The 27,951-nt window shown below is 36.4% G+C and overlaps 1 protein-coding gene across 2 annotated transcripts in view; it reads left to right on the top strand.

The window, feature by feature from the left end:
* Positions 1-27,951, top strand: part of lrp8 (low density lipoprotein receptor-related protein 8, apolipoprotein e receptor) — a 165,794-nt gene that overhangs the window by 73,511 nt on the left and 64,332 nt on the right. For both annotated transcript variants that reach the window (XM_082137383.1, XM_082137382.1), the window contains exon 4: positions 22,910-23,038. In XM_082137383.1, the coding sequence (XP_081993509.1) occupies positions 22,910-23,038 (129 nt within the window). The remainder of the gene's footprint in view (positions 1-22,909; positions 23,039-27,951) is intronic.

The raw sequence follows: 27,951 nt of genomic DNA, 5'->3' as shown, positions 1-27,951 counted from the left end.
GTAGACAAGGCGACATCTAGTGTGTATATATCTATGCACCAGTCTGCGTACACGTCAGATCAGATCACTTCGACATGGCTGTGTATAAGAGGTAAATACGATATAAATACTGTTCGTTTTCTCACACAAACCGCTCGTTTCGTGTGTAATGTGTACTTACGATGGGGAATTGTTTAATTTGGACGATGGGGAATTGTTTTAATTTGGACTCTGTGCATGCACTTTGAGGCGGTGACCATAGACCTGCATTATATGACTGACAGACAAGAACGGTTTGACCTAAAAATATCAAAATTGAAACTACTGCAGAAAAAAAGACACCTACATCTTGGATGCCCTTGAGGTAAGCTAAAACATACCAAAAATTTATTTCAAAGTGAACTATCCCTTTAAAATTTTCATTTATTTATTATAAAATGTTAATATCAGAAATGTATCTGTTGTTGACCACAACAATCATCGACATTTCGGTATTGGCCAGATATCTACCTAATAGCAGATACCAAAAAGATATCTAGTGATATAATAGGTCATGAATCAGGGTATGGTCTTGTGACAACAATGTAGCATACTACTATAAATTTTTTTTTTTTTTTTTGCATTTTGTCCTAACAATCATTATTATTGGGTACATTCTTCTGCCTCTCTACTTCGGTATGTTCATATTCTGGATGTCTCTAAAAATGAAGTGGAACGATAATGACAACTGTGCCATAAAGGGATGGAGGTTGTGCTAGTTTCAAAGCTCCCACCCACAGAGACCGTCACCATATGATGGACAGGTGTGAAATTATGTGTGTTCTGTAACATTTGTCTCAAGTATGATGTGGATTTCACCACCAAATAATGTTTTGCAGAAACTATTTTTGCTTGATTTGCTTGTTAATGTCCATCCAAATCAGCTTACATGAATATCTAAATGCTAATCCAATGCATTGAGGTAAAATAACTTGTATGGCTTTGAGACATACACACAAATACATAGATATATTCCCACTAGTCCAAGGTCAAAGCTTGCAGCTGTATCCAGACACATTTCCCAATATCCCTGGTCTGTGTTAGATTGCTTTTCACAATTGCTCTTAGCTTTGTTTGGTGGCCTCTACAGAGGTTCTCCTATCAGAGCAAAGTCACACAGAGTCATATGAATCATAGTTCTTCACAGCTTCTTTACACAAACTCCTCTTTGTGCCTTGAATAGGTCCAGATTCCCCAACATTAGCCTCCCTCTGGTAATGCAGAGTATAAGTACTGTCATACCATTACAGCAGACTATCATGTTGTGCTCAACCTGGTAATATTAAGTAATATTGAAAAACGACCCAGGCTCTGTGGTTTCTCAGTATGGCATATCTTGATCAATGGGAACAGCAGGGCAGTCATTATGGTTGCATTAAAACGTAATAAACAGGAGCATGTGGACATGACTCAGGTGCTTGTACAAAACTGAATCTAGGATCATATGCTGGCATGATTATGAAAAATGAGATGGGTACCTTGCCTTGATTGGGTGGTTATTAATCAGCTTGATGAAGAGTGTGTTAATGTGTATTCCAAAGGCACATTTTGTGTGTGTGTGAGAGAGAGAGAAAATTGGTGTTGGATAAAGGGTTATTTCATGGCCCCCTCAGCTGTTGTGGGACGGATTTGCATATACTGTAGGATCTCTGGTAAAACTGTTTGCCTTTTATTGTCTTCTTTATACAGACCTAGACAAGAAACTTTGTCATAGTGAATTATAAGGAGCTTAATTAGTGGTGCTTGCTAACGCAACATGTTTACATTTTTTTATTATTATTTTTTTTTATACTTTTAAATGCTACTGTTTTTTCAGCAGTCATTACTATCAGTGTCACATGATCCTTCAGAAACAATTTTATGCTGATTTGGAGCACAAGAAACATTAACCCTTGTGCATCAATTAAAAAAGTTACACAAAAAAATTTCATAAAAAATTTAAGCTTGGGAGCACAGACTTAAGTTTGGTATCATTTTAAAGAATACCCTTGGCAGATTATTGCTGAAGTAAAAATAAATAAATAAGTACATCCAAAAAAAAAGTTATATAGGTTTAAGTTTATGAAAATTATTTATGAACATTATTTTATATAAAATATATATTTTATGAAACAAGTTGAACTCTAAAACGGCTAGAAAATCAAATCCATGAATATAAATAAAGTGTGCTCCAAATTTGAGGATGATATCTCAAAAAGTGAGCTTTCGGTAAGATTTTGTTTGGGCGCAGTAACAGTTTTTCCCCATTGGATGCCCCCAAAACTCCACTGGTGCACACAGTGATTGGATTTGTTATTTGCAGTTGAGTTTTTCTCTCTCAATATTACAAACACACACATGCACACAAACACTTTTTTTTTATAACACACATACCAACCACACTCTGACATCCATACCAACTCACCCACACAATTATCCTTGCATAATTTATCCAATTGGCTCTATAATATGCCGAAGCAGAAAACAGGAATAAAGCGAGGATTTGCTTTATAGGCCAAACCTGAAAAAATGGCACCATCTGATAATTTTTTTTTATTATTATTACATTTTGAAGCCTTGCCAACAGAATGAAAGCCTCTTAACAAAGATTGCATCATTTTATAGTTAAATGGTCCTGGGATAAAAAAAAGTGCAATTTTAATGGGTTTCAATGGGGACATTTTTGTCCAAAAAGGCACTGAGAGGGAAGTATTTTGTGTAACTAGTGCAAAAAAAATAAAAAAAATAAAGGAAATGCTGGTGAAATAGTAAAATTACAATAAAAATACACACCTGTGCCAAAATTCATGCAGAATGTACAGGTCAAAAAAACAAAACTGAAAAGGACAAAAATGTCCATAAGGAGGCACAAGGGTTAATAATTATATCACAGTTAAAGACAGTTGTACTGCTTAATATTATTGTGGAAACTGATACTTTTTTCAGGATTCATTGATGAACTGACAGTTCAAAAGAACAGCATTCATTTAAAATAATGTATTAAACAATTGAATTAATTAATTCATACGTTTATTTAAATATTATTTATTTATATTTAAATCAATAAATAAACCACCTATAAATGCCCTTTCAACCAACCAGTGTACCCTAGCCACATAGTGACATCTTAAAAACAAATATTTCCTTAAGAAAATGTTAAAAATGTAGTTTCTTGATATGCTTTAAAGGATTGGATATTCAAACAAGTTTAATTTTTACATTCTGTACTGGAACTTAGCATTTGAGTGCTCCATACCTTTCAGCGTTGATCGAATCCAGAGGAACAAAGACAGACTGCCTTAGGCATTGACATTGAAGTGTAATCAGCTTCCAGGTGAGCAAATAAAAATATATATCTTTTCTAAATCTTATTTTCCTAAAAAAGCACAAGTATAGAAAACATTCAACATGCTTGCAAGACCTCTGCTTCTGTCACAATCTCCTCAATCAAGGTCAGATGATTGCAATATTATTCTTTTTTGGTTGCACTCAAAGATGTAATCATGTGTCGCTGTGAATGTGATGTAACCTCCGCTCCTCCACAAGTCTCACATTCTTTGTTGACTAATTTGCAATTAACTTCTAACCTTTATGTTGCTATGTTAAATGTGTCCATCTCCAGAACTGATCTCAAACGAACATGATCATGAGTCTGATTGGATTCATTTTTCCTTAGAAATTGGTTGGTGTTTTTTTTCTCCACCAAATCCTGTTGGATTTAAACTAAGGAAAATTAGGTGGATGTTGCATCAGGTGCTTTTGAAAAGAAAAGAAAAAAGCAAAGAAATGCATTGTTGTGCAAGAAAGAGAAACTACAAAAGACTATGTTTGCATGTGCGGTAGAAATACCCCTATCCACCTGACTTAAGTTAACCTAAACGTAGCGTCTCCTAATCGACGGACTCTAGCGCGTCTACTGGCGACATCTTGCTTCGAGTCAGAAAATGTCTCGCCCCCTATGAACACTATCACTTGGGATTTAGATCTTTAGTGTTTGCGCAGCAGTAACCAGACAGGCTCCAGACAATGCCTTTCAATATGCTTTAATCACGGTCGGGAGGATCTCAGACTAATTTCAGAGAATATTTTTTTAGAATAGGAACATACCAAAGATGACATGATTCATTACATTAGTTTTCTCCAACTTGATTGGTTTTACATATGTATAATTCTTTGTTACTAGGTAGAAGCAAATCTGGATACCTCGATCATAAGGTTGGAAATACCTGTTTCCTGGAAATTATGTTTCTCCCTTTTGATATTTTCAGACAAATAGTAATTCTGGCATTACTGGTGTTAGGAGCATTCAGTTATTCAAATGCATATAAATGTTCTTCCTTTCGACGAAAAGAAGTGTTAGTTATTTAATAAAATAATACAATTCCTTCACTTAGCCTATGTAAGCTTCTAAATGTCATACAGTAGGAAATCCCTAAACGTACATGTATCTGTTGTTTCAGCATAATTCATTTCTAAAATGAATTCTTATAAAACCAGTAGTTACTGGATGATTCTGTTAACCCTTAAATGCATAAATGTTTTGCCAATCATTATTGCATGTTCGGGTCTTTAGCGACCCAGATCTTTATCTAACACGGATGGATCTCTACCTGTCTTGATAATATAAAACTCTTTTGATATTAGAGTAACAATTACAGAAGAATCAAATAAAGCATATTTTGTTACCTTTTGGAGCTTGAGAGGGTTCAGTTTGAGCAGATGTTTTATACCATCATCACTGTCCTCGTCAGAGCTCATTTCCCAGTACATTCAGCATCTGGCCCGTATTCACAATCTCAAACGTATTCTCTAAACTATAATTTTCAACATCTTCAAAATCTATATTTTGACCGCTGACAGTTTCTTCACCAGATCCACCATCAAGTGACAGTGACACTAATATTTGATTGCGTTTTGCAGATGATTTACATTTACATTTATTCATTTAGCTGACGCTTTTATCCAAGGCGACTTACAATTGCTATATATGTCAGAGGTCGCACGCCTCTGGAGCAACTAGGGGTTAAGTGTCTTGCTCAGGGACACATTGGTGTCTCACAGTGGATTCGAACCCGGGTCTCTCACACCAAAGGCATGTGTCTTATCCACTGCGCCACTACCACCCCTGATGATACTTCCAATTCTTTTGTTTTCTGCCTGCGGTAACTGTGAGTGAAACGTCACTTTACCATTGTGTACTAAACATTGTCACCTTGTGGAATAAAGGTGAATTGCACTTATTCAGTCATTCAGATTCAATTATTGATGTACAGAAAAAATATACTTGCACTGTTACACACCTCGGTTCTTTTAGCGATCCTTTAATTATTATAAAAAATATATATATTATTAAATTGTAATCATTTTTTTTTTCTTGTTATAATGTTTATAATGAATTGATTGGTGAATACTAAGAAGGTTGATGTCTAACTTTAAACAATTAATAAGGAGGGTATTGAATGACGTCCCGAGTCACTAAAGACTCGAGGTATGCGTTTAAGGGTTAAATAGATGTTTCAGCATGACATGGGATTTTACTCGTTCTTAATGATTGAATTGGTTTAATCACAGACCTCATTGTGCATTGCCTTTTAGCTTTTCAGATTAGCCTAAGAAATGTAACAACAAATTTCACATTATTCATCAGTCTCAATATGCATCAGCAATTTATTCAGTGTGTTTTTATACACAGAATGAACTCACTTTATAAGTGTTATTTCATTTGTTATGCATAAAAATGTCTTTGTGTAGGTTTCCATTATCAATTCGCAAGACTCTATCAGTGTTGCTTTTATATTGATAGGTGACAAGTTTAGCCCGGAAACAAAGACCTGGGCCTATTATAACCTTGCTCTGGAGTTTTCCTACATAATTATTTAAAATATTATGGAGGGATCCAGTCAGATGCACCGGATGGGTTCAATTTCATGCTTCAGGCAGCGGTTCCCTGAAGTAATTTCCCATGTGGCCACACTCCAGGAGCACTGCTGCTGCCCAAGAGCAAGCCCTAGTCTCCCGGCCACGCGCTCTATTCCCGGCTGCCAGAGCGGAGGCATCAGCACAGCCCGATTGCTTCTTAGTCACGCGGTTTGTGCTGGCATTTTAATTTAGCGCCCATCAGTGCTGATTTTTCTCACTATCAAACTGAGCTCAAGCACCAGGAATCAACTGCTGACTACAAAAGTTGAAGCTGTTGAGCCAAGTTGTTGTTTTTAATTATTTATTGATAGTATAGCAAGGACAGGAAACGGTCAGAAAAGATGAGGATGGGATCAGGAAGCACGGCCCAGAATCAGGAAACATGGGCCAGAATCAGCCCATTATGTAATTATGTATTTTTTAATACATAATATTAATGCAACTTATTTTTCAAAATCCACTTGACTCAGAAATGTGTCAGGAAACATGCCAGTTTGAATAGGCTTCTAATATAGAGGAATAAACCAATTGAGCAATTAATTTAGAAATTCACTTTGTCTAAAACAAAGATGCAATTACATATTAGAATAGCTCTTCGAACTCTCTTATATCTTTTGTTTATGTTTTCCCAGACTGTCAGACTAATTAGTGTTGAACTAAACCTATCAAAGACTGAGAGCAGGTCATGCCAAAGTGACAGTAACTGGCTGTGAAGCACTCTGGGACTTTAAAGTGGGCTGCTCACACTGTGCAGAGGACTTTTTGGATTGGGTCAAGAAGCTTCATTCCATGCAGGCATGTTTAATTGGCCAAAGGCATGGAAACATGGATATTGAGGGTCTGTACTTAATTTCATGGTCAGTGTGACAGGCTTGAGTGCATTTGTGGGTTTGAATGTCCTTTGCATATGTGTATATTGTAGGGAAAGATCATACATAATGTCACATTTACAAGTTTACGAATGCCAGCAGAGGTCAGAAGGAACAGGAAGCTGTCGACTTCCCATGTAATCTCAAAAGAATAAACATCTGCAATGTTTGCCTGTTGGACTCCACCAATCATTGCTGGAGTGATCAACATGATGGATGGATAGCGTGTTTAATTGTGCCCCACTGGACACAATCTGCAGAAAAAGATCAGTCTGAGACATCTGCCTTAGAAAAAATGCTCTCTGAACATCCTTTGTGTGATTCCATCAATTTCATTTTTACCCATAATTAGTGACCTTTGATCTCACCAGTTCCGTATTGATCCTCCATCAGTGCCTTCAGCATAGGTCCGGATCACCATTTCAAGTCTCTTTAGGTCTTAATGACTGTATAGCACAGGGTTGAATCAGCACTATGGTGTGGTGTCACTATGATGTATGGGGCTAGATTTCTTTGTGGGAAATAGATTGGTGTATAGTATGATATGCAATGATTTGATATCTGAAAACATTTCACATTATAAAACTGCTAGGTGTCCTGGAATAATGATGGTGCTGGTTCTGATGTAAGATCATTGTAGGATGAATAATCTGTCTCTTTGGATCCCAGATGAGTTGTTGCATTGGGAGTTTTTTTTTTTCTATAGGATCAAATACCAGCATGTTCCTATAAACTGCATCATATTTATATAAGGGCACAAAATTACATTGTGAGCTCTTGTCAAATTATTCTAATAATAGGAATTTGGAATGGATATGAGCAAAATACCAATATTCACTCATTCTCACATCATACAGAACAAGATTTTTAAAAAATGCAATTCTAATGAAGTATTTATGTTAATTAATCATTACAATCCTTTCACACATTTGTGATACTTTTTTGTCTTTTTTAAAATGCTTAATGCTAGTTGCTTTTCACTGCCAGTATATTTACTAGTGCAAGCGGGACGTTTTTTTTTAAAAAATTCTGGGTGAATTTCTTTGTCTGAGGGCAGTTCTCCAAGGCCAACGTTACACAATGTTGTAAAAAAAAATTATCATATACACACATACATACATACATACATGCATACATACATGCATACATACATGCATGCATACATACATAATATTATTCCAAACAACAATTTTTTTTAAAGACTGAAAATGTGAAGACAAGAATAATGTGCTCATACTCCCACTCTCCTTCTTGTCTATCCTTTTCTCTTTCTCATTCTTCATTCTTGTCTGTGAAAAAGCAGCATTGTGTTGCAGGCAAATTAAAGCGATCAGCCTTTCATAAGCAGCCGCTACCTTCATTTATAGTGTACGTCAGTATCAGTGTTGCAGAAGATCCTTCAAGCTGGATGGCTCACCTGAGCGACCCAGGCTGATAAATGTTCCATAACACATGGAGCAAATTAGCGCTCCTAAGAGGCAGCCCCTTTCATTACCTCAGCTTTTTTGATAAATGTATAAAATGTGACTATATATAATTGTGTGTAATTGTTTGTTGTTGAGTCCACACTCTCTTGTCTTGTGAGGGTTGTAATTTGTGAAAATACTTTCTCTTCCATTTTTCGGTGTAGTGTCCTGGAAGAGTATTACAATTGTGGCTCTAAAAAACAAATATTGATTTATGTCTAATTAATTCTTTGGTAAAGGAGAGATTTGCCCATTTCATGATTTGCCCATCTCATGCTCCACTGTCTACATCCGTGGATCTGCTCACTGTTAATCTGAATCCGTTGGCGATGCCCCAAATTCGGAATCCTATTTACATGCCCTCTGGCACAAGACAACAGGGTTCATTTGCTGTGATTTCAATAGATGGGAATCTTCTATGTCTGGCTTGATTCATAAAATGCTTTGATGCACGCTGGACATCAAAGAGTGAACAGCAGCGCTTGACCTGAACATAAAGCCAGAAGTGACAATGCCTACAAACCATCCAGGTTATAAAGCCAAGTTGAGTGCCAAAACTTTTGAAGAGATGCCATTTGACTTTTAAAACTGGCCTGCCACATTATTGATTCATGGGAGTGAATCTCGTGATTGCAACAAAGGAAAGATTAATTTGTTTTTCATGCATGTGGCTTGAAGTGCTGCTACATCACAATCAAAAAATCTTCTTCAAAAACAGCTTCTTCAGTTTGGAAGGCTCAAACAAGGGCAACACAAATTTAACAAGTCGACATGAATTATGAAAACTTGATTGTTGAATGTTTCCCTTTAAATCCAAACATTTTTTGTTTCTTTAAATCCAAAAACAGTTCTTGTTCTCTCATAGCATTAAAAGAAATTATTTGAGAATTCAGAAGAATTTTTTTTATTATTTTGGAAAACCATAGAGATTTGCATTCAAATCTCCTTTATTTGCTTGTAAGAATATATTAAATAGTGTTTTTGCCCTCTTGAAGCAATATTTAGTCATGAATTATTGAGCACATCCATAGGGCACTGTGCTATTTCCTTTGCTAATTTCCCTCGTTTTTTTCCACTGCTGGTATGATTTCTAATTTCTTTTAAATGTGTTGTTTAAATGTCAGCTTGTTCAGAAAGCTGAAAGCCCCCCCCCCCCCCCCCCCCAAGTGCAATAATCCACTGTATTTCCCCTCTCATTGTTAAGATTACCTCCAGTGGGCCAAATCTGTAGAGACCCGCTTGAGAGCCAGAGAATGTGTAATTAAAGCAGGACCGAGACTATCGATTTACAGCTTATAGGATTCCTGTCATGTGTTTGCCCTAGACATCAATTTAGGATGTACTTATGTGTGTGCACACAGACAAAGATGGGCGCTCACAATGTGCTGTGTTGTTAGATCGCTGGCCAGTGTGTGTTTGTAGCATAAACCCTCCCAGTCTGTCTCAGGCACATTGCATATTTTTAGTACCCTGGTGCATGTTTGGGGTAGAGTGTGTGTTTAAAAGGATACTTCACCCCAAAAAAGTTGTTCCAAACCTAAATTAATGTTTTTTTCTTCTGCTGAACACTAAAGAATATATTTTGAAGAATATGGGTAACCAAACAGTTTATGTGTCCCATTGACTTCCATAGTATGGGATACTATGGAAGTCAATGGGGCCCATCCACTGTTTGGTTACGGACATTCTTTATCTTCTTTTGTGTTCAGTAGAAGAACGAAATTCATACAGTTTTGGAACAACTTGTAAATTATCTGTAAATGATGACAGAATACATTTTTGGGTGAACTATCCCTTTAAGTGTCTCACCACAGACTAATGAAGCTGTAAATGTGGTTCTGCCTGTGCATGTATTTTAGCCTGCTATTTGTGCCGGATCAGCACGTCTGCTAACAGCACAGGCTTTGTTAGCATTTGTTGGCATGTGACGCACTTCATTTGTCTGAAGGCACTCCTGCCCATCCGCCTTTTTATCTTTTTATCTTTCTGTTTTTTTGCTGCATTTTGTTGTACAATGGTACAGTGATGTCATCAGATGTACAATACAAAATGTATCCGCCGATAACAAAAACTGATTATTCAGATGATATCTGCTGATACTGATACCAATACCAATAGCTTGATTTTATTAAAGGGGACAGATTATGCAAAATCCACTTTTATTAGATGTTTCAGCACCGATGTGTGTGAGAACAACCACTAACGCCACTAGTTTTTAAACCGTTAATGTGTTATTGTCGTGTGAACTTTAACAGCAATAAATTCAACACAAGAAACGTTTTCCTCACACACAGTACAGCATGAGTAACAGTCAGACACGTTTCCCACCCCCTTCGGCTGTTTTTAAACTATCGACCGATACATCGGTGCATCCCTAATGGTCATACCATGGTTCTCTTTTTCAGTTTTTCAAATCTGTAATTTATTGTGACCTTTTACTCAATTATTTCATTTTTTTAAGTTTGGGGATGGTACTTAAAAAAAAAAGATTTTCAAAGTTTTGCTTACCAAAGCTTAATTTATTTGTTTAAAAATACTGTAAAAACAGTAATGTTGTGAAATATTATTATAATTAAAACAACTCTATATTAATATACTGTATTTTACAATTATTATATATACTGCATAATAATTTATTCCTGTGACGGCAAAGCTGAATTTTCAGCAGCCATTACTCCAGTCTTTAGTGTCACTTGATCCTTCAGAAATCATTCTAATTGGCTAATTTGTTGCTCAATAATTATAATTTTTTTTTAATTATTATTAACATTTAAAATTGTGCTGCTTAATATTTTTGTTGACACGGTTATATATTTTTTTCTGATGAAAAGATAATGGTGTTTATTTCAGTGTTAATGTACCATCCTATAATTTCCTCCTCCAAGTGAGATTGTATGGTGATATTGTTTCTAATACATTGCTAATTATATTATATTACCTTCAAAATGATAAAAACCTTCCCGCCAGCAAATTTCCCTGCTGTCACAAGTCTGTGGTGCTTGCCCTCTCTTTCTTGTGTTGTCTTCATTTTCATCCCTTCATTCTGCCATATTTCTTCATCTTCCCCCAACGCTCTGTTGATCTCTGTCCGTTTCTATCCATCTCACTCTGATTTGTATCAGATTTATTCCCTTATGGGTTGAGTGGTGAAGTGAAGTGGAGACACAGGGGAGTTTTATAGATATAAATGACAGCTCTCTCCTCGTGCTGTACAGAGCAGCCGTCTCAAATGGAATATGGAACACTCACACAGTGGATTCACCTTCCACTTTAATCTTCTTCCCCTGCCTGAATGAATGTAGTCGTTGTCATTTTCTATATCTCAATTTATTATTCTTATATCATTCCAGAAATAATTGATGATGTAACTTTATCACTTTGGGCCAAAAAAGTAATTAAATAATAAACTGATTAGTTAATTAAAATACCACACTAATAATTTAAAGCTGTGCAATATGCTTAGTTGTGTATTGTTGTCAAAATATTTTTTTGTGTGCCATTTTCTCTTCTGTCTGAAAGATCGCTGCTCATGACATCAGAAGTCTTTTTCCCCGCACCTAAATTGTATTGAGTGTGTATTGATTTGGTGTTATTAGCTTAATTGGTGCAAAGCACTATGGAGACATATTACTATAGCTTAGCTGTGAGTCCAGGCCAGTTTTTAGCTTGTTTTAATTATTTTCTCTCATACTGATGTACTGCTCAGGGTAGAAAATCTTGTTTATAGATTTTTTTTCAACATATTACATTTATTTATGTTGTTCATAATTATGACTTTGAAATCCGGTATACTTTATGAATGTTTGATTGCCCAGTAATTTGCTATCGATTGAATCTCCAATATGTGCTCAAATTCTTTTCTTTATTTTTTTTCATATTATTTATTTTTGACATGATTTCAGGCTATGGCTTAAATGGCCAATATGGCTCTTTATAGGCAGAAACACACAGCACACAAAAGGTAGCTATGTTGCTAAGCTAATGACAGAATACTCTAATAAGAGCAAAAATGCATAAAACAAACTCATATTAGGAGAAATTGTCCATTATTTTTTAATTAGTTGTAACTATTTTGACCTAATCTTTTGTATTGAATGCAATGAATAAGTTCCTTAGTGAAAAAGTGTTCTTAATTGAATTGAATGTATATTTGTACTTAAAATCCTAAAAGTATTTTTTTTTTAATCTGCACTGTCCGATAATATAATTAAAGACCACTTAAGTGTTCTTAAAGAGTTCACTTTCATGACTGTTTCTTCACACATTTAAGTAAGTGCACTTTTGTAATAGTCAAATTAAAAGTTTTACATGTTAATTCCTTCTATTTTAATAATCTTTTAATCATGTTTTAAAGTACACTTATTTTGATGTGTTGACTAACACTTAGCACATGTGAGGTACTTGATTATAATTTTAACTGTTGTGATATTTAATTCTAAATTGCATCTTCATCATTACAAATATATTTTAAATACCTGACATACAAGTCTCAAAATAAATTTCATTCAAGTATATTTTAGTTTACCATAAATGCTTGTCAGTACATTCGGCTGTACACTTTAACCATATTTCAATGACAAGAGAAATATTTATGAAATTACATATAAAGATGTACTTAAGTCCTACTAGTGGAAAAGAAAATGTCATTTAAGTGTCCAGAAACATTATCCAGTTCACACAAATGTATTCTTTTGAAGTATATCATTTTTTTTATATCAGTGCTCTTTTTTAAAAAGTGATAAAGTGTACTTCTTTTTCACAAGGATTGCAGTGCATGCTGGGATTATCTACAGTTTGTATAGTATTTAACAGATGTGTAGCTCCTCCCCTTAGCTCCGTTCAGTCCCTCTTCAAATGTAAAAGAGTCACCAGACAAATTGATTAGCAAAGCAATTTCCTGTCAGGTAACAGGTTAGGACATCAGAATTAATCAGGCGTCCTCATGCCGTAAAAGAGCTAAATATGACTGGGAGGTTTCACCATGATAAACTCTTAAGTTTCTCCCCCCGTCCCCACCTCTCAGTGAAGGGACATTAGCGAGGCAGTTAATCAAAATCACATTAGCATATAGTACAAGCACCTTAGATTATAGTAGCCCATCCTCACCGAATGCAGAATAGATCCCAGTGTTCCTCCTAATGGGATCAACACGTTTGGGTTTTAGATGGATTCAGGTCAAAACTGAGGCGAGCATTATACCCACATAACCACACACACATTCAATCATCTGCGTCAAGTTGTTAAAGTGCACGTTTGTAGCATAAATCAGTATGTTTCCTTGTTTAATGGCAAATGTGTCAATAAAATGGAGAAAAGTGAATCAATAGAGTAAGACAGTTAAGATTCCCCACTGTGATCAGTTATTCAGGCTTTGTGTGTGGCACTGTCGATTGAGAGGTTTCACTGACCTCTGTTTACCTCTGTGTGTTCTGGTGGCAACTAGGGCTCTCGATATTAGTTAAACACATGCAATTTCATTAATTTTGTTTAACACTGATTTGTTTTTAGTGTCGTTAAAGGGATAGTTTACCCAAACATGACAAATTTCATAATTTACTCACGCATGCAAACCCATAAGACTTTAGTTAATCTTTGAAACACAAATGAAGATTTTTTTTTTTTTTTTATGAAACCCTTAAAAAGAATCCAAATGAATCAAGTGGTTTAACCAAGTTGAATAGATAAAATCGCTTTAAATGATGATTAAATTAAATTTAGGCAAACATATGTGTGTTTATATGTGGATAAAAGTCTAAATTAGATTTGTTCATTGAAAAATTTGATTGTATCCTTTCACAATAGTAGGATTATACCACTTTATTCATATGGATTTATGGCCTGAAGTTTTGGTTACCTGGACTTTCAATGGAGGCACCGAAACCTCTCTGGTTTCATTAAAGGTCCCATATTGTACACCTTTCTAAAGTTTTATTTTAGGTTTTGATGTCCTTAAGAATATATACACTCACCTAAAGGATTATTAGGAACACCTGTTCAATTTCTCATTAATGCAATTATCTAATCAACCAATCACATGGCAGTTGCTTCAATGCATTTAGAGGTGTGGTCCAGGTCAAGACAATCTCCTGAACTCCAAACTAAATGTTACAATGGGAAAGAAAGGTGATTTAAGCAATTTTGAGTGTGGCATGGTTGTTGGTGCCAGACGGGCCGGTCTGTGTATTTCACAATCTGCTCAGTTACTGGGATTTTCACGCACAACCATTTCTAGGGTTTACAAAGAATGGTGTGAAAAGGGAAAAACATCCGGTATGCGGCAGTCCTGTGGGCGAAAATGCCTTGTTGATGCTAGAGGTCAGAGGAGAATGGGCCGACTGATTCAAGCTGATAGAAGAGCAACTTTGACTGAAATAACCACTCGTTACAACCGAGGTATGCAGCAAACCATTTGTGAAGCCACAACACGCACAACCTTGAGGCGGATGGGCTACAACAGCAGAAGACCCCACCGGGTACCACTCATCTCCACTACAAATAGGAAAAAGAGGCTACAATTTGCACGAGCTCACCAAAATTGGACAGTTGAAGACTGGAAAAATGTTGCCTGGTCTGATGAGTCTCGATTTCTGTTGAGACATTCAGATGGTAGAGTCAGAATTTGGCGTAAACAGAATGAGAACATGGATCCATCATGCCTTGTTACCACTGTGCAGGCTGGTGGTGGTGGTGTAATGGTGTGGGGGATGTTTTCTTGGCACACTTTAGGCCCCTTAATGCCAATTGGGCATCGTTTAAATGCCACGGCCTACCTGAGCATTGTTTCTGACCTTGTCCATCCCTTTATGACCACCATGTACCCATCCTCTGATGGCTACTTCCAGCAGGATAATGCACCGTCACAAAGCTCGAATCATTTCAAATTGGTTTCTTGAACATGACAATGAGTTCACTGTACTAAAATGGCCCCCACAGTCACCAGATCTCAACCCAATAGAGCATCTTTGGGATGTGGTGGAACGGGAGCTTCGTGCCCTGGATGTGCATCCCACAAATCTCCATCAACTGCAAGATGCTATCCTATCAATATGGGCCAACATTTCTAAAGAATGCTTTCAGCACCTTGTTGAATCAATGCCATGTAGAATTAAGGCAGTTCTGGGGGTCAAACACAGTATTAGTATGGTGTTCCTAATAATCCTTTAGGTGAGTGTATTTGCGGTATAAGTACCAAAAACCATCCCAATATATTTTTACAGCTCCTTTCTCAGGAGCTCTGCTAAGAACAGGTTGATTTTGGCCTTTCTAATTAATATTCATGAGCCTCTCTTCTGATTGGCCTGTTGTTTTATGAGTGACACACGTCCAGACCAACCACAGGTAACTAGGGTCGTGTATGCTATAGCCTGCTGTGGCTTGGTGATGCTCACAAGTAAGGTAAATAAAACACCTGTAATGATGGACATTGCTGAGGGAAATGTAATCCGGCCTTATATGTTAAACTGTCTGTAAACAAAGGGGTGGTGACTGAAGGCGGTGACTTAGTAGTTCTGACATCACATTTATACGTAAGTCACAACGGCTCGTTAAAAGGCTCAGCTACATTATGCAGGCTGTGTGCATTTGTCTGTGGATTGACTGTTTTGAAACTTACATGGTAGTTTCATAGCCCATAGACCTCTGTTATCATGAAAAAAGCCAGGAAATTTCAGTTTTGACAATACGGGACCTTTACAAATATCTTAACCAAAGTGGTTTTGGAATGACATGAGAGTTAGTAAATTTTGACATAATTTTAATATTTGGGTGAACAAATATGCAATATGGGTAATAATTGGCTGTTTACTGTATTACTGTAACTTAATATTCTAATTTGTGTGATTTCTAAAAAGTTATCAAATTATTTGGTGCTTACTGAAACTGATTGGAGCTGAAGCGCGCAAGTTGGCATTCCTTATGGTGAAATATAATTTAACTTAAAAACTATATAATTTAAAAACTCAAGAAGTGAAATATCTTCAAGAAAAATGCAAACAGCAGCAAATACTATACATATTCACAGTTTTGTGTGTTTGAGTGTGGTCACTGTTGCATTTATACTACAAGTGGCATTCACACAAATTGCTGAACCTAATAATTACACAAAGGATTAGTATCTGGTTTTCTTATTTTAAAATGAAACTGAATGTGTTAACTATGCAAAATTGTAGACATTATTTTGAATGGTTAATGAATGTTTTGATTGGACTATGATCAAATATTTTAGCATTGGGGAAAAGAATTGCCACTATAAACCACTTAACTTGGATTGTGTTTCAAAATGCTGCTGGCCTTGACTACTGGAAAGAGCTGTATCTGTGGATCAAAAGGGTTCTCCAGAAAGCTGTCGATAAGCACATCGATAGAGCTGCCTCTTCTTGTTGTTCAGCGTGTGAGTGTGCAGCCGTCAGCATTTGTGATAAAGATATATCCATCGAAAGTCCTGGAGGCTCATACTCTGATTAAGAATGACCTTCCCAAGGACTAATAAAACTTAACTTTATAGCTAACTTACACAAATTCTTCCCCACCAGCCACACATCTTCATAAGTTTCAGTGCTACAGTACTGATGCAGAGAAGGTAAGTTCAGGCACAGAATTTACATGACGGTGTCTGGCTGGCAGTCAGCATTCTAATTCATCCCAAAAGCGTTTAACAGAGTTCAGCTAAACAGGGTTGTTTGCCATTCAGAAATGGATTAATAATGTCTTTTAAATTCCAGTTCAGTCATTTGAATTGATGTAGCAAACAGGAATCCCAATTGCAAATCTAAGTGGAATTAAAATGAATTAAAATCCAGAGAAATTCACGCAGTCGTTCAAAAGTTTGGGGTCGGTATGATTTTTAAATAGTTTTTTAAAATAATTCTCTAATGCTCACAAAGGCTGCATTTATTTGATCACAAATACAGTAAAATCAGTAATATAGTAAAATAATATTTCATGGAATTTAGTTTTCTCTTTTAATGTATTTTAAAATGTAATTTATTCATGTGATGGCAAAGCTGAATTTTCAGCAGCGATTACTCCAGTCTTCAGTTCTTCTTACTGTCAAATGTTGAAAACGATTGTGCTGATTAATATTTCTTGTGGAAACTGGAATAGTTTTGAACTGAATTCTTTGATGGATATTTGGAAAAGAACAGCATTTATTTGAAATAGATTTTTTTTGTAACAAAGTCTTTTCTGTCACTTCTGATCAATTTTATGCATTCTTGCTGAATATTAATTATTATTTTTTTTTTTTTTTTTTACTTACTGACTCTAAACTTTTGAAGGATTATGCATATTACTGAATATATCACTGCATATATTTACCTAAAGCAACGTTTGTCAGGACAAACCTTGAATGTTGGCTTGACAAAGTCACATTTGGAAAATAAAATAGTTTTTAAAACATTGATGTTTATGGACAGAAAGATCTATAGAACTATAAAATGTTAGACTGAGAAAGAGACTTCACACTTGATTTTATAACTTTATTAGATATGGATGTAGCTGGAATAGACACAACTTTTATTTTGAGGAGTGTCCAGATACTTTTAGCTATATAGGCTTATGCAAACTGATGCAGTTAGGTAAATGAGGAGGGAGTAATGGAAGCCGTTTCAGTGCCCACTTAGACACATATTATTCTCACCACTCACAGAAACGACTGAATTTAGTTGACTGTGAAACTCATCACTCGGACGTTATTGACTGAAACTGCCTCCCTAATAATATAATGTGGTTTGTGCAAAGCTAATGATTATTTCTTTGAGCGTACTGATGCGTATCTGAGAAATTTCATTTGCCCGGCTTAGATTAACCATGTTACACCCGCACCAAGAAAATGATTTACATTATTAGGTAAATATGTTAATGTAATCTCATCCGCTCCCTGTGGTTCTTCCATAACTTCATTTTTCCCAGGAGGAATTGCATTGCAGTCAGGATGAGTTTAACTGAGTGGAGCTCTTTCTTATTTTGTCTTTATGAGAAATAAACGCATGAATTCGTGCTCTGAGACCTCAGCTTTGCTCAGCAAATTAAGCTTGACATTGACTGTATGCATATGTGCTTTGTTATTGTAGTTTATCCCACTGTCAGTCAGTTTACTATTATTCTTTGAGTTTAGGGCCACAGGCCTTGCATGGTTGTGTGAGAGCGTCTCTAATCGTCAGGGAATGCATCAGTCTGAACTCATCTTTTGTGTCTGAGCTGACCTCTGGCTCGTACTGCCTGAGAGAATGTGTTGAGTTCATCTCTTTTCTAGTTACATCCACTAACCATTCATCTAAAAGAGCAGTGTGGGTGTTGTTTTGATGGCTCACTGAACTGAAGAACAATCAGAGTCTTTAGGTAGTTGTTTGGTGGTGGTGGTTATAATTGTATAATTTTTTTGAACTGTGTATTCTTAAACAGATGATTTATGCTGCCAATGTGCTAAAACTCTTTGAAGATGCGAAGAAGTGAACAAGTGATATGTTTTGCAAGATTGAAAACATTCTGACTCTAAATGCACCCACTCTACAGTCATCAACCACTTTTATAACAGTATTTGTTACATAACTGTTTACTATTTTTATATATTTTAAAATGTAATTTATCCTTAACCTGTCACAGCAAAGCATAATTTTCAGCATCAATTACTCTAGTCTTCAGTGACACGTGATCCTTCATAAATCATTCTAATATGCTGCTCAAGAAACATTTCTTTATTATCAACAATGTTGAAAGCAGTTGTGCTACTTACTGTTTTTTGTGGAAACTGTCATACTTTGAATATAAAGCTCAAAAGAACAGTTTTTATTTAAAATATATTTTTGTAACAATATAAATGTCACTTTAGATCAGTTTAATGTGTCCCCAATAAATAAAAGTATTAATTTCTTTAAAAAGAAATTGTACTTACCACAAACGTGTGTTTTTGTACAACCATCTTTAAGACTGGTTTGAGTATTAGACCATCAGAGTGAGGACAAAGAGAGTAAAGTGAGGACACTTTCTGAGACCCCTTTAAAGGCCTGTTTGACGCTCAAGACTTGGTTTTGGGGATAATGTTATAATTAGGTTAAACATTTAACCTATTTATAACCTTATCTGAAAAACCAGGGGAAACGGTTATGGGTAAGGGTTTCGATTTAAGCATTTAGTTGTGATGGGTACGGTTAGGGTACAAGCTAGTGATTGTATTGTGTCAATGAATATCCTCACAAAGATAGATGTACAAGAATGTGTGTTTGAGTGATGCAAACAAATAATTGCATTGCTGTGCTATGAATTGATTGATCGGTTTGAACTGATTTTGTAGAAGTGAATGTTAGCAACATTGTTTTTTTTTCTACAGGAGTTTAAATGAGAGATGCTGTTAAAACAGCTTTGTCTTAAAGCTGTCATAAACCCTGATCATGAAACTAGCCTAATGACAGTCTTTAGGAAGTGTAATGAACGTGCACTATACTACGTATACTTCTGATTGCCTGATGAACGTTTGGCTAAAGTAGTTCCAGGCAGATCTTAACCACATTACAGTTCCATATCACTTCGCCAAATTATTTCAATAATTTCAAATGTCCTTACAGCATAATAGCCAAAACCCACAATGACACTGACCAAGCAAATTATTTCCCGTTTTTTTTTTTTTTTTTTTTTTTTTTTGCCACAAAAGTACGTTTAATTACGCAAAGCACAGTGTCTTTCTCCCACACTCTCTCCCACTTAAATAAACACACATACACTACGGACACACATTCGCACAGAAACGTGTTATCAGCGCTGCTCTGACGATTTTAAAATAGTTTAACAACTTAAAAGCTATATAAATTTCTCACTAGCGAGGTAATAATGGCCTGTTCTTGGAGCTGATGAACTTAGTTTCGCTATTAGTAGAGACACTGCTGTTGAACAACACTGTTGAGAGAGACGCACAGACTCATGTAATTCACATAGGCTAAATCTCTCTCTCTCTCTCTCTCTCTCTCTCTCTCCCTATATCAGTGGCTGAAGCCTCCGTTACTAGTTCTAAAATTATGTTTTGGAACTAGCAACGGAGGCTTGGGATTAGATGCGTAAGAAATTAGTCATACATGAGCATTTTAAGGACAAAAACCTGACAAATGTCTTGAAATACATCATCTGAACAATGTTTTGAGGTGTGGTAACCGTAGTATAAGCAGAATAATTGACTCCAGGCTGTTGAATTATTAGAGAAATAATGCACACCTGAGGTACATTACCACCTTGGGTGTGCATTATTTTTCTAATAATTCAACGGCCCGGAGTCAATTATTCCTTACTTAAAATAATTACGATATTCCCAGCGTTGCTTTATTTTACATTGGTGCAGTGCTGTTACCAAACCACTGTGAGTATTTTGCTGTGTGAACAAGCAGGAACCAGTGCAGTGAATGGAAAGCCCTGTGGGCACAGTAGTTTTCAGGGTTAGGGAGGAGAGAGAGGAGATACGACAGACTGCGTTTCCCAGGAGGTTGTGCTATCTGTAGCAGTCAGCCAGACAGTTAGAATGGGTCATTCAGTTTATTCAGACACATGCTGACAAAGCCAAAAACATACACACTCACACAGTCACATAAAAGCGCTGTTCAAACAAACACGCTCTGTTTCATACATTTCCCTAGTCACACACCAACAAGCCTTGCGGTGCTGGGTTAAGCTCTGGCCTTAAATAGGACTTTTTTTTTTCTGTCAGTCTCAAATCCAATATGGCTTCCATAGATGAGGACTGGGCCTCAATTTGCAGAGCCACAATGGCCATGTGCAGATGAAGAGATATCTCAAATGAGATTCACAGTTGTCTTTTTCCCATTTCTTCAGAGAAGGCTATATAATAGCAGAGTCCAGCAAGAGACATGCCATTCACTCTTATGATTATAGATAGGGTTCAGGCAACAATGGGCTGCAGACACAGATTTGAGGTGTCAGAGAGAGTGAAAAGGTCTTCATATATCTTCTTTTAAACACTGAAAATTACTCAAAAGACTGTGAAGAATGGGAGGGAGAGAAATCAGTCTGGCTGCTATTGATTTGTAGTTGGGTTCCCAGACATGTAGAGATGTATAATTTATGGCACTGTCTTGAGAATGCTGTGTGAAAACTTGATTTTCAGTGAGATTCAGTTTTGGTTAACAATATGACAATAAGATTCATGTTTGTTATTACACGACTGTGTGGAATACTTGATTCTGATTGGTCAAATACGCTATCCAGCGGAATGTTTTCCCCCATAACAACTGGTAAAAACCCAAGCGTGCCGCACAAGCCCTGAAAAGTGAAGCCAAAACGTCTCGATCGCCCCCCGGTGACTGGTCCTAGTATAGGTCATAAGCCCCGCCTCCCCGTGTTATTCAAAGGGACGTGAGACCAACTAAACAATTAAATTACACTTCAAATATCTTTTTTTCCAAAGGTGGTTTCTTTCATTTGCTGTCGTTTTTATCACGCTGATGTAAGTTCAAGTGTCTGTTTCAAAAATAAGTTGGTTTTTAGTTAGTTACGTGATGCTGTGGTGTAACGTTATGATTGACAGCTGTGATTGACAGGTTCTCTGAGCGAAGTAGTCACTGAAGCACCAACGGACATTTTTTCGGGATCTTCGGAGGACTGAGGAGATTGTGTTTACTTTATTTTAACAAGCCTCTTGTCGTACTGCAATACATTTTTAAAAAAGTGTGCAGAATCCACTCTCCCTTAGTGCATTCTGCGAGAGTGAGGGCGGAGCGTTGATTTCGCGGCTTTACTTCCTGCTCACTACTGCGCAGGTCTGGTCCCGAAATCGCTACTGCGCAGACTCAAGTTCCAATATGTCAGCGCCATATCGGGACTCAGGCGGCTTCAGTTCTCATCAATGGAAGAGAGCGAAGGGGCGTCGTCCATCTTTTTTTACAGTCTATGGTAAAAACTGAAGTGCTTTATGATTACTAGGAACATTTTGCTAGGATACTGTATCGTATCCCTTAAATGTCTGTCTAGTTTGAACGCTTGCTAGCAACTGCTTTCTTCGTGGAAGTATTGCGTTTGGTGAGCTAATGAAATATATAAACTCAAATAAATATTTTGTGTACAATTATTTAATTATGTCTTCTGGGTATTGCTGACTTGTTTTATACAAACGCAGTTGCTGCCATTTTGCAACGATTGTTTTGTACATGGTAATGGATTATAACAGAAAAAACAGGTACGATTTTAAAATCAGTGTCTCTTATCGCCCTAATTATTTATGTGGAGAAATGCCGTGTAATAAGTGGTAAGACTGTATTGTCTCCCTTGAATGTCTATCTAGTTTGAACTTGAGCTCAGCTCTCTACGTGTGCGCGATTCGGGTGTGCGGCTGTGCACACAGATAACACCGCACGAGTACCGAATTGAGTTCTCTTTTGCCTCTTCTTGCGCTTGAATGACTTAAAATCACTTAAATGTGTAAATTAGCAAGACAAAACATGTGCAAATGATAAACTGTCACTCTATGATTGTTAAACTGTGAAATTAATCTGCAAATCACATGCGTACCAAACTGTAGGGCCTGGTCCGTACGGATCAAGGGTCAACTATGATCTGTTAAACCCCTACTATTAACCAATCAGCATTCAGGAGCTACATTGCTTTTTAACATTTGTTCATATTTCATCCTTAAACATCTCTCTTTGTTGCCTCCTCTCGTAGGTCGGCAGACATGTCCACCAGAGAAGTTTGACTGTGGTGGCTCAACAAGCAAGTGTGTGTCTTTGTCATGGCGCTGTGATGGTGAAAGGGACTGTGAAAATGGAGCAGATGAGGAGCAGTGTGCTGCAGGTAAGTCCTGGGAGGGAGGGAGAAAGGAGGAGAAAATTGCTAAAAATAACTCCTCTCTGGATAATGCATAGTCAGACTTCAGTGTGGTATGTGTGTGAACTTAATGGAGTGAAGTGTTGGTAGTGATGTGTGAGGGAAGTACAGAAGCTAACAGATGTTTGATGTTATCGTAGGTGACAGTCTTTTCATTATGTCCTCCTGACGTGTAGGGTAGATATTACAGAATGCTCTGGATCTTTAAAAAGGAGCCCCAATTTTTAGTTTTCAGATCCCCAAGAGTTGGTTCTTGCATTGATAGATTATCACAGTGGGTGGGAGTGAGTATTATATGTGTTATGGCTATAAATAAAATAGCAAAATAGCAATTCTGCTTACACACACACTTTCTCTCTCTCTCTTCCTTCCACACACACACACACACACACACACACACAATAATCTGGCTGCCAAATACAGGTATTTCAATTTAATATTATATTATAATAAACACATATTGATTTTGCTTTGCTCTTTGCCATGCAATCTATACAAGCATTGATTCTCCAACTACCTCTTTTATTCTTTTATGGAGAGATTATGTATTATACATTTGGCCTTTTAAAGTCCTTCAGGATCTTTATTATTATAACAAACTACTGATGTACATCTGAAAGGGTCATAGATAAAAGTTAACATTTTAACTCTGTTTCCACTGTGATAAATCCACTGCAGAGCAGCGGCGAATTTGCTGGCTTGTTTAGTATGGCTAAATGTTTCCTGTACCGCATACTAAATCACCTGTTGATTATTACTATTAGTGTAATATTGTCTATATTACTGTTTTTGCATTTAATATCCATCAAAGTCACATAGGACAGAGTGATCGGTTTTGATTTGAAATTAAGCTTTTAGTTGGGCTCATTTAACAATGCTAAACATTTTAAATTATATGAATGTTTATTTCATTAGAAGATGTCCATATGTTGTTTTATTGTCAGATCATTGTCAATTCAAATGTAAAAATTACATGTGTGCACCTTCACTAGAGGTCGACTGATAGTGGATTTTACTAGCCTGGTTAAAACCAGACCATTCTCAGCAAAGCTTCATTAATAACTCATTTCCAAAGGGGCGTCACCAACGGACGTCGCTCAAATGCCTCTGGGCACAATTGGATAGACCTAAAACCAATCAGAGCGATCGTCATCGTGTAAAGCCATATGCTGCCTCCCAATTCGCCTAAGTTACACTACGCCATAAAAGTATGTACTCTTTTTGTGAAGAAAATGTATTTACTTTTGAATGTGTAGCAAAAAAGTAGGCAAGCTTTGGGACATACTACTTCGTCATCTTTATCGGACGGATCTGTCGCGTGCATCCTGTCACGTAAACTGCCCTGTCAATCATCTTGTCACAGTTAAAATCCTCTATTAAATCTAATTTAATTTCCTACCGTTTCGGAGAGAAATGTAGTAGCACGTTCATCTGCCAGTGGGTCTCTCATGGAGACTGTCCTCATGTGTTTGCAATTTGAATATAATAATGCATTTAAAAGTTGAACGGACGTCGCTCAAATGCCTCTGGGCGCAATTGGATAGACCTAAAACCAATCAGAGTGATCGTCATTGTGTAAAGCCCGCCCCAACGTTTCTGATTGGTGCCGCGATTTCGACGGATTAGAAATGGGCTTGAATGAGCTCTTTGCCAGACTACTTGCAGAGCAAATCTAAATTTGCCGGAAGTTGTCTGGGTTTTCCCAGGCTAGGATTTTACAGATAATGATATCACTAGATTGGACCGCACTGGCCGATAACCGATTAAACAACCAACATTAATCAATCAGTAGTTGTTGTTTTTTTAAATGGATAGTGAATGAAAACAAACATAAAAAATAAAATAGTGCTTAACTTTATTGCAAAAATCGGAAAACTGTACTGAACCATAAAAATGTACTGTACTTTTTAAGTATAAAAAATATGTTATATATACCTTGGTCATTCATGTTAGTTCATTGTGGATTAACTAATGTTTCTTTAAAATGTAAAAATGTATTAGTAAACTTGGAAATTAACAATGAACAATACATTCATTAAGCTTAGTTAATTTATGTTATAGATAGACTCTTACTGTAAAGTGTTTCAATTTCATATAAATCCAAACAGTCATGCTTAAAGATGGCCATCTTTAAATGTCTACACCAAAGCCATAGCATTGAAATTAGACACATATGTATAGGCTATTATATGTATACCTTTTCACACTTTTTTGCCTCTATTTTAGAACACTTGATGGTTATCTAATCAAAATAACAAAATATGTATTACAGTGACAATACTGCTGTTCTCCACTATACATCATCTAGTTAACAAATTAATTACTTTATAATTATATTAAAACACGTACGGTAGTGTACTGTATACATACCGTTTCATTGTCTGCTTTAAATACACATCTGAAGTGTCCTACTCTATGCTGTGCGCAGTCTCGCGTGTCAAAACAAACTCCACGAGGCGTCAGTGATAGCTTTTATTTTGCCTCTAGAGGCCGCTCCCAATGACAGCACACCCTTCTCAGCCGGCAAATTGGCAAAACGATCGGTCGACCCCTACACTTCACAATTTAAAACCTAAATATACTGATGAGATCACACTGGTTGATCATAAAGAGGATGTAAAGAGATTATTTCTGCGTTGACCGTTATCCTTTAATGTCTTGTCTATAAAATACATATTTCACAATTTAATCGCCTTGCTGTGCTCATAATATGTAATTATCGCACCTTTTATCCAGCCTAGCCGCGTGTGCCTATCATAATCTCCAAACACAGCCGTGCAAAGTCTCTTGTCTTTGTGTCACTATAGGCTTACGCTTTCTCTTATACTTCATCATGTAATAATGAATTACAGGACACGTCTTTCAACTCTAGCTCGATCTTTTATGGTTTTTCATTTTCTAACCATTAGCACTATGATTAGCACCATGACATCGTTTGTTTATCTCTGTGGATTTATAGCTGTGATTTGCGTGTCGCACGGTCCTGTGCTGAACTGGAAAATAAGAGCATTAACATCACTGTAATATTTCACTGCGCTGCTGATTATAATTGATTTCCTGCTTGATGTCTGGTCCTGAGACTTCTATTTTTTTTTATTATAGAATAACCTGCAGGACTGTTCCTTTTGATTTATAATTTAAGGTATTAAGACACGGTCTATGAATACATATTACTCTTAATGCTGTACAGCCCATAACTTCTAAAGAATCATGTTCCCACAAAAATCACATTTCAAATCCTTTTCAAATCAGTCACCTCCACATGAACCAGAAGCTCATCCGTCCGGTGTGGCAGAACAGGGATGATTGTAGCACTTTTGGGATTTTGCTAATTTATCATGAAACATGTTTAACCTAAACCGTGGTAATTTTACATCACCGGTCTTTAAAATGATGTATTTGATTTATTGTAAATGCATAGACTACCATTTTTTTTTTTTCATTATTATCACAGCTGAAAACTGTTGTTCTGCTTAATATTTTTGTGGAAAAACAATTATTTTCAACTTTCGTTCCAACCCTCTGTCTGAAATTATCTGTTTTAATTGGGCGGCTCCTATAAGGGTTGTATTTAAACAGCCACTGTTAATGTCATTGCATAGGAAATAGTATCAACGGACACTCGTATGGAAGTAGAATAATGTCAAATGTTTTTGAAATAAAAAGCCTGTTGAATTGCACTACTTGAAAAAAAATAGGCATTGCATTAACCATGCTTGCATTTTAATGCATTGTATTTTTAGTGCTTACATTTTTATGGGCTGAAATTCAACATGGTTGAATATTTAAGCTGTGAATATTTCAATTAAAAACATTTCAAACACCTTTTCATTATTAAAAATTCAATAATCCATATTCACCTTTCATATTTCACTTCCAAAATATTCAAACTGTTTAAAAATACAACCAATAATATTCAACAGGCAATTTTCGGTCCATTTTATTTCGCTTTGCAAATTCGCTTCCACAAATTCAGTGGTTCAATTTCGACAGTAAATTCAACATTGACGTCCAGGAACTGCAGGAAAAGCAGTAGATTGCCGAGCACACTCTCCATCTGCTGTTAGGCGACCTCACCATCAGGTGGTGCAAAAGCGCGTGTTGTAGACGGAGACATTCATTCATAAAATGAAAATGATTATCTGTGTCAGAATATGCGGAAAAGATGATAAACACACAAAAGCTGTTTATGTTTCATTCAATAACTTCATTGTTACTTTCCCTGTGTATTCTACATGTCATCAGCTTTCTCTACCATGAACAGGATTATAATCGGTTTCCCAATACCTCATACTCAAGGATGATCACTTTTGATAGTGATATGAAAGACCAATTTTGCACCTTATTAGGGAAGTAGGCTGTAGGCTATTATTATAGGCTACAAGCAAGAAGATGGACTCAGAATATGAACTTAACGCGCAAAGTTTCATGCTGAGCGTTTCGTGATATACTGGCATAAAATCAACACATATAGTATGCATACGTGTATTGCATTAGCTTAAAACTGTCACAGCACTTGCATATTGTTGTCCTATTGTTAGTTTAACTGTAAATCGCTTTGGATAAAAGCGTCTGCTAAATGACTAAATGTAAAAATTGGCTTGAAATTGGACATTAGCACATTTAGGGACCGTCTCTAAAGTTGCATACAACATTGGCATACACGTTTCTAACTTCAATAGCAAACTTAAATTTATTTGAATAAATATCAAAAATCCAAAGAGTGCGCATTATGCCTGACACTAAATGAACACTTTACAGTTGGTTTTATGACTGTAAGTCGTTCTATTCAAATGCTATCGGAGTTAGAAACATGTATACCAAAGTCGTATACACTTTAGAGACGGTCCCTAAATGTGCGAATGTCCAACATCAAGCCA

Source organism: Leuciscus leuciscus (genome assembly GCF_965113295.1).
Source record: "Leuciscus leuciscus genome assembly, chromosome: 14".
NCBI lineage: Eukaryota > Metazoa > Chordata > Actinopteri > Cypriniformes > Leuciscidae > Leuciscus > Leuciscus leuciscus.
This window is presented reverse-complemented; position numbering and strand designations above follow the sequence as displayed.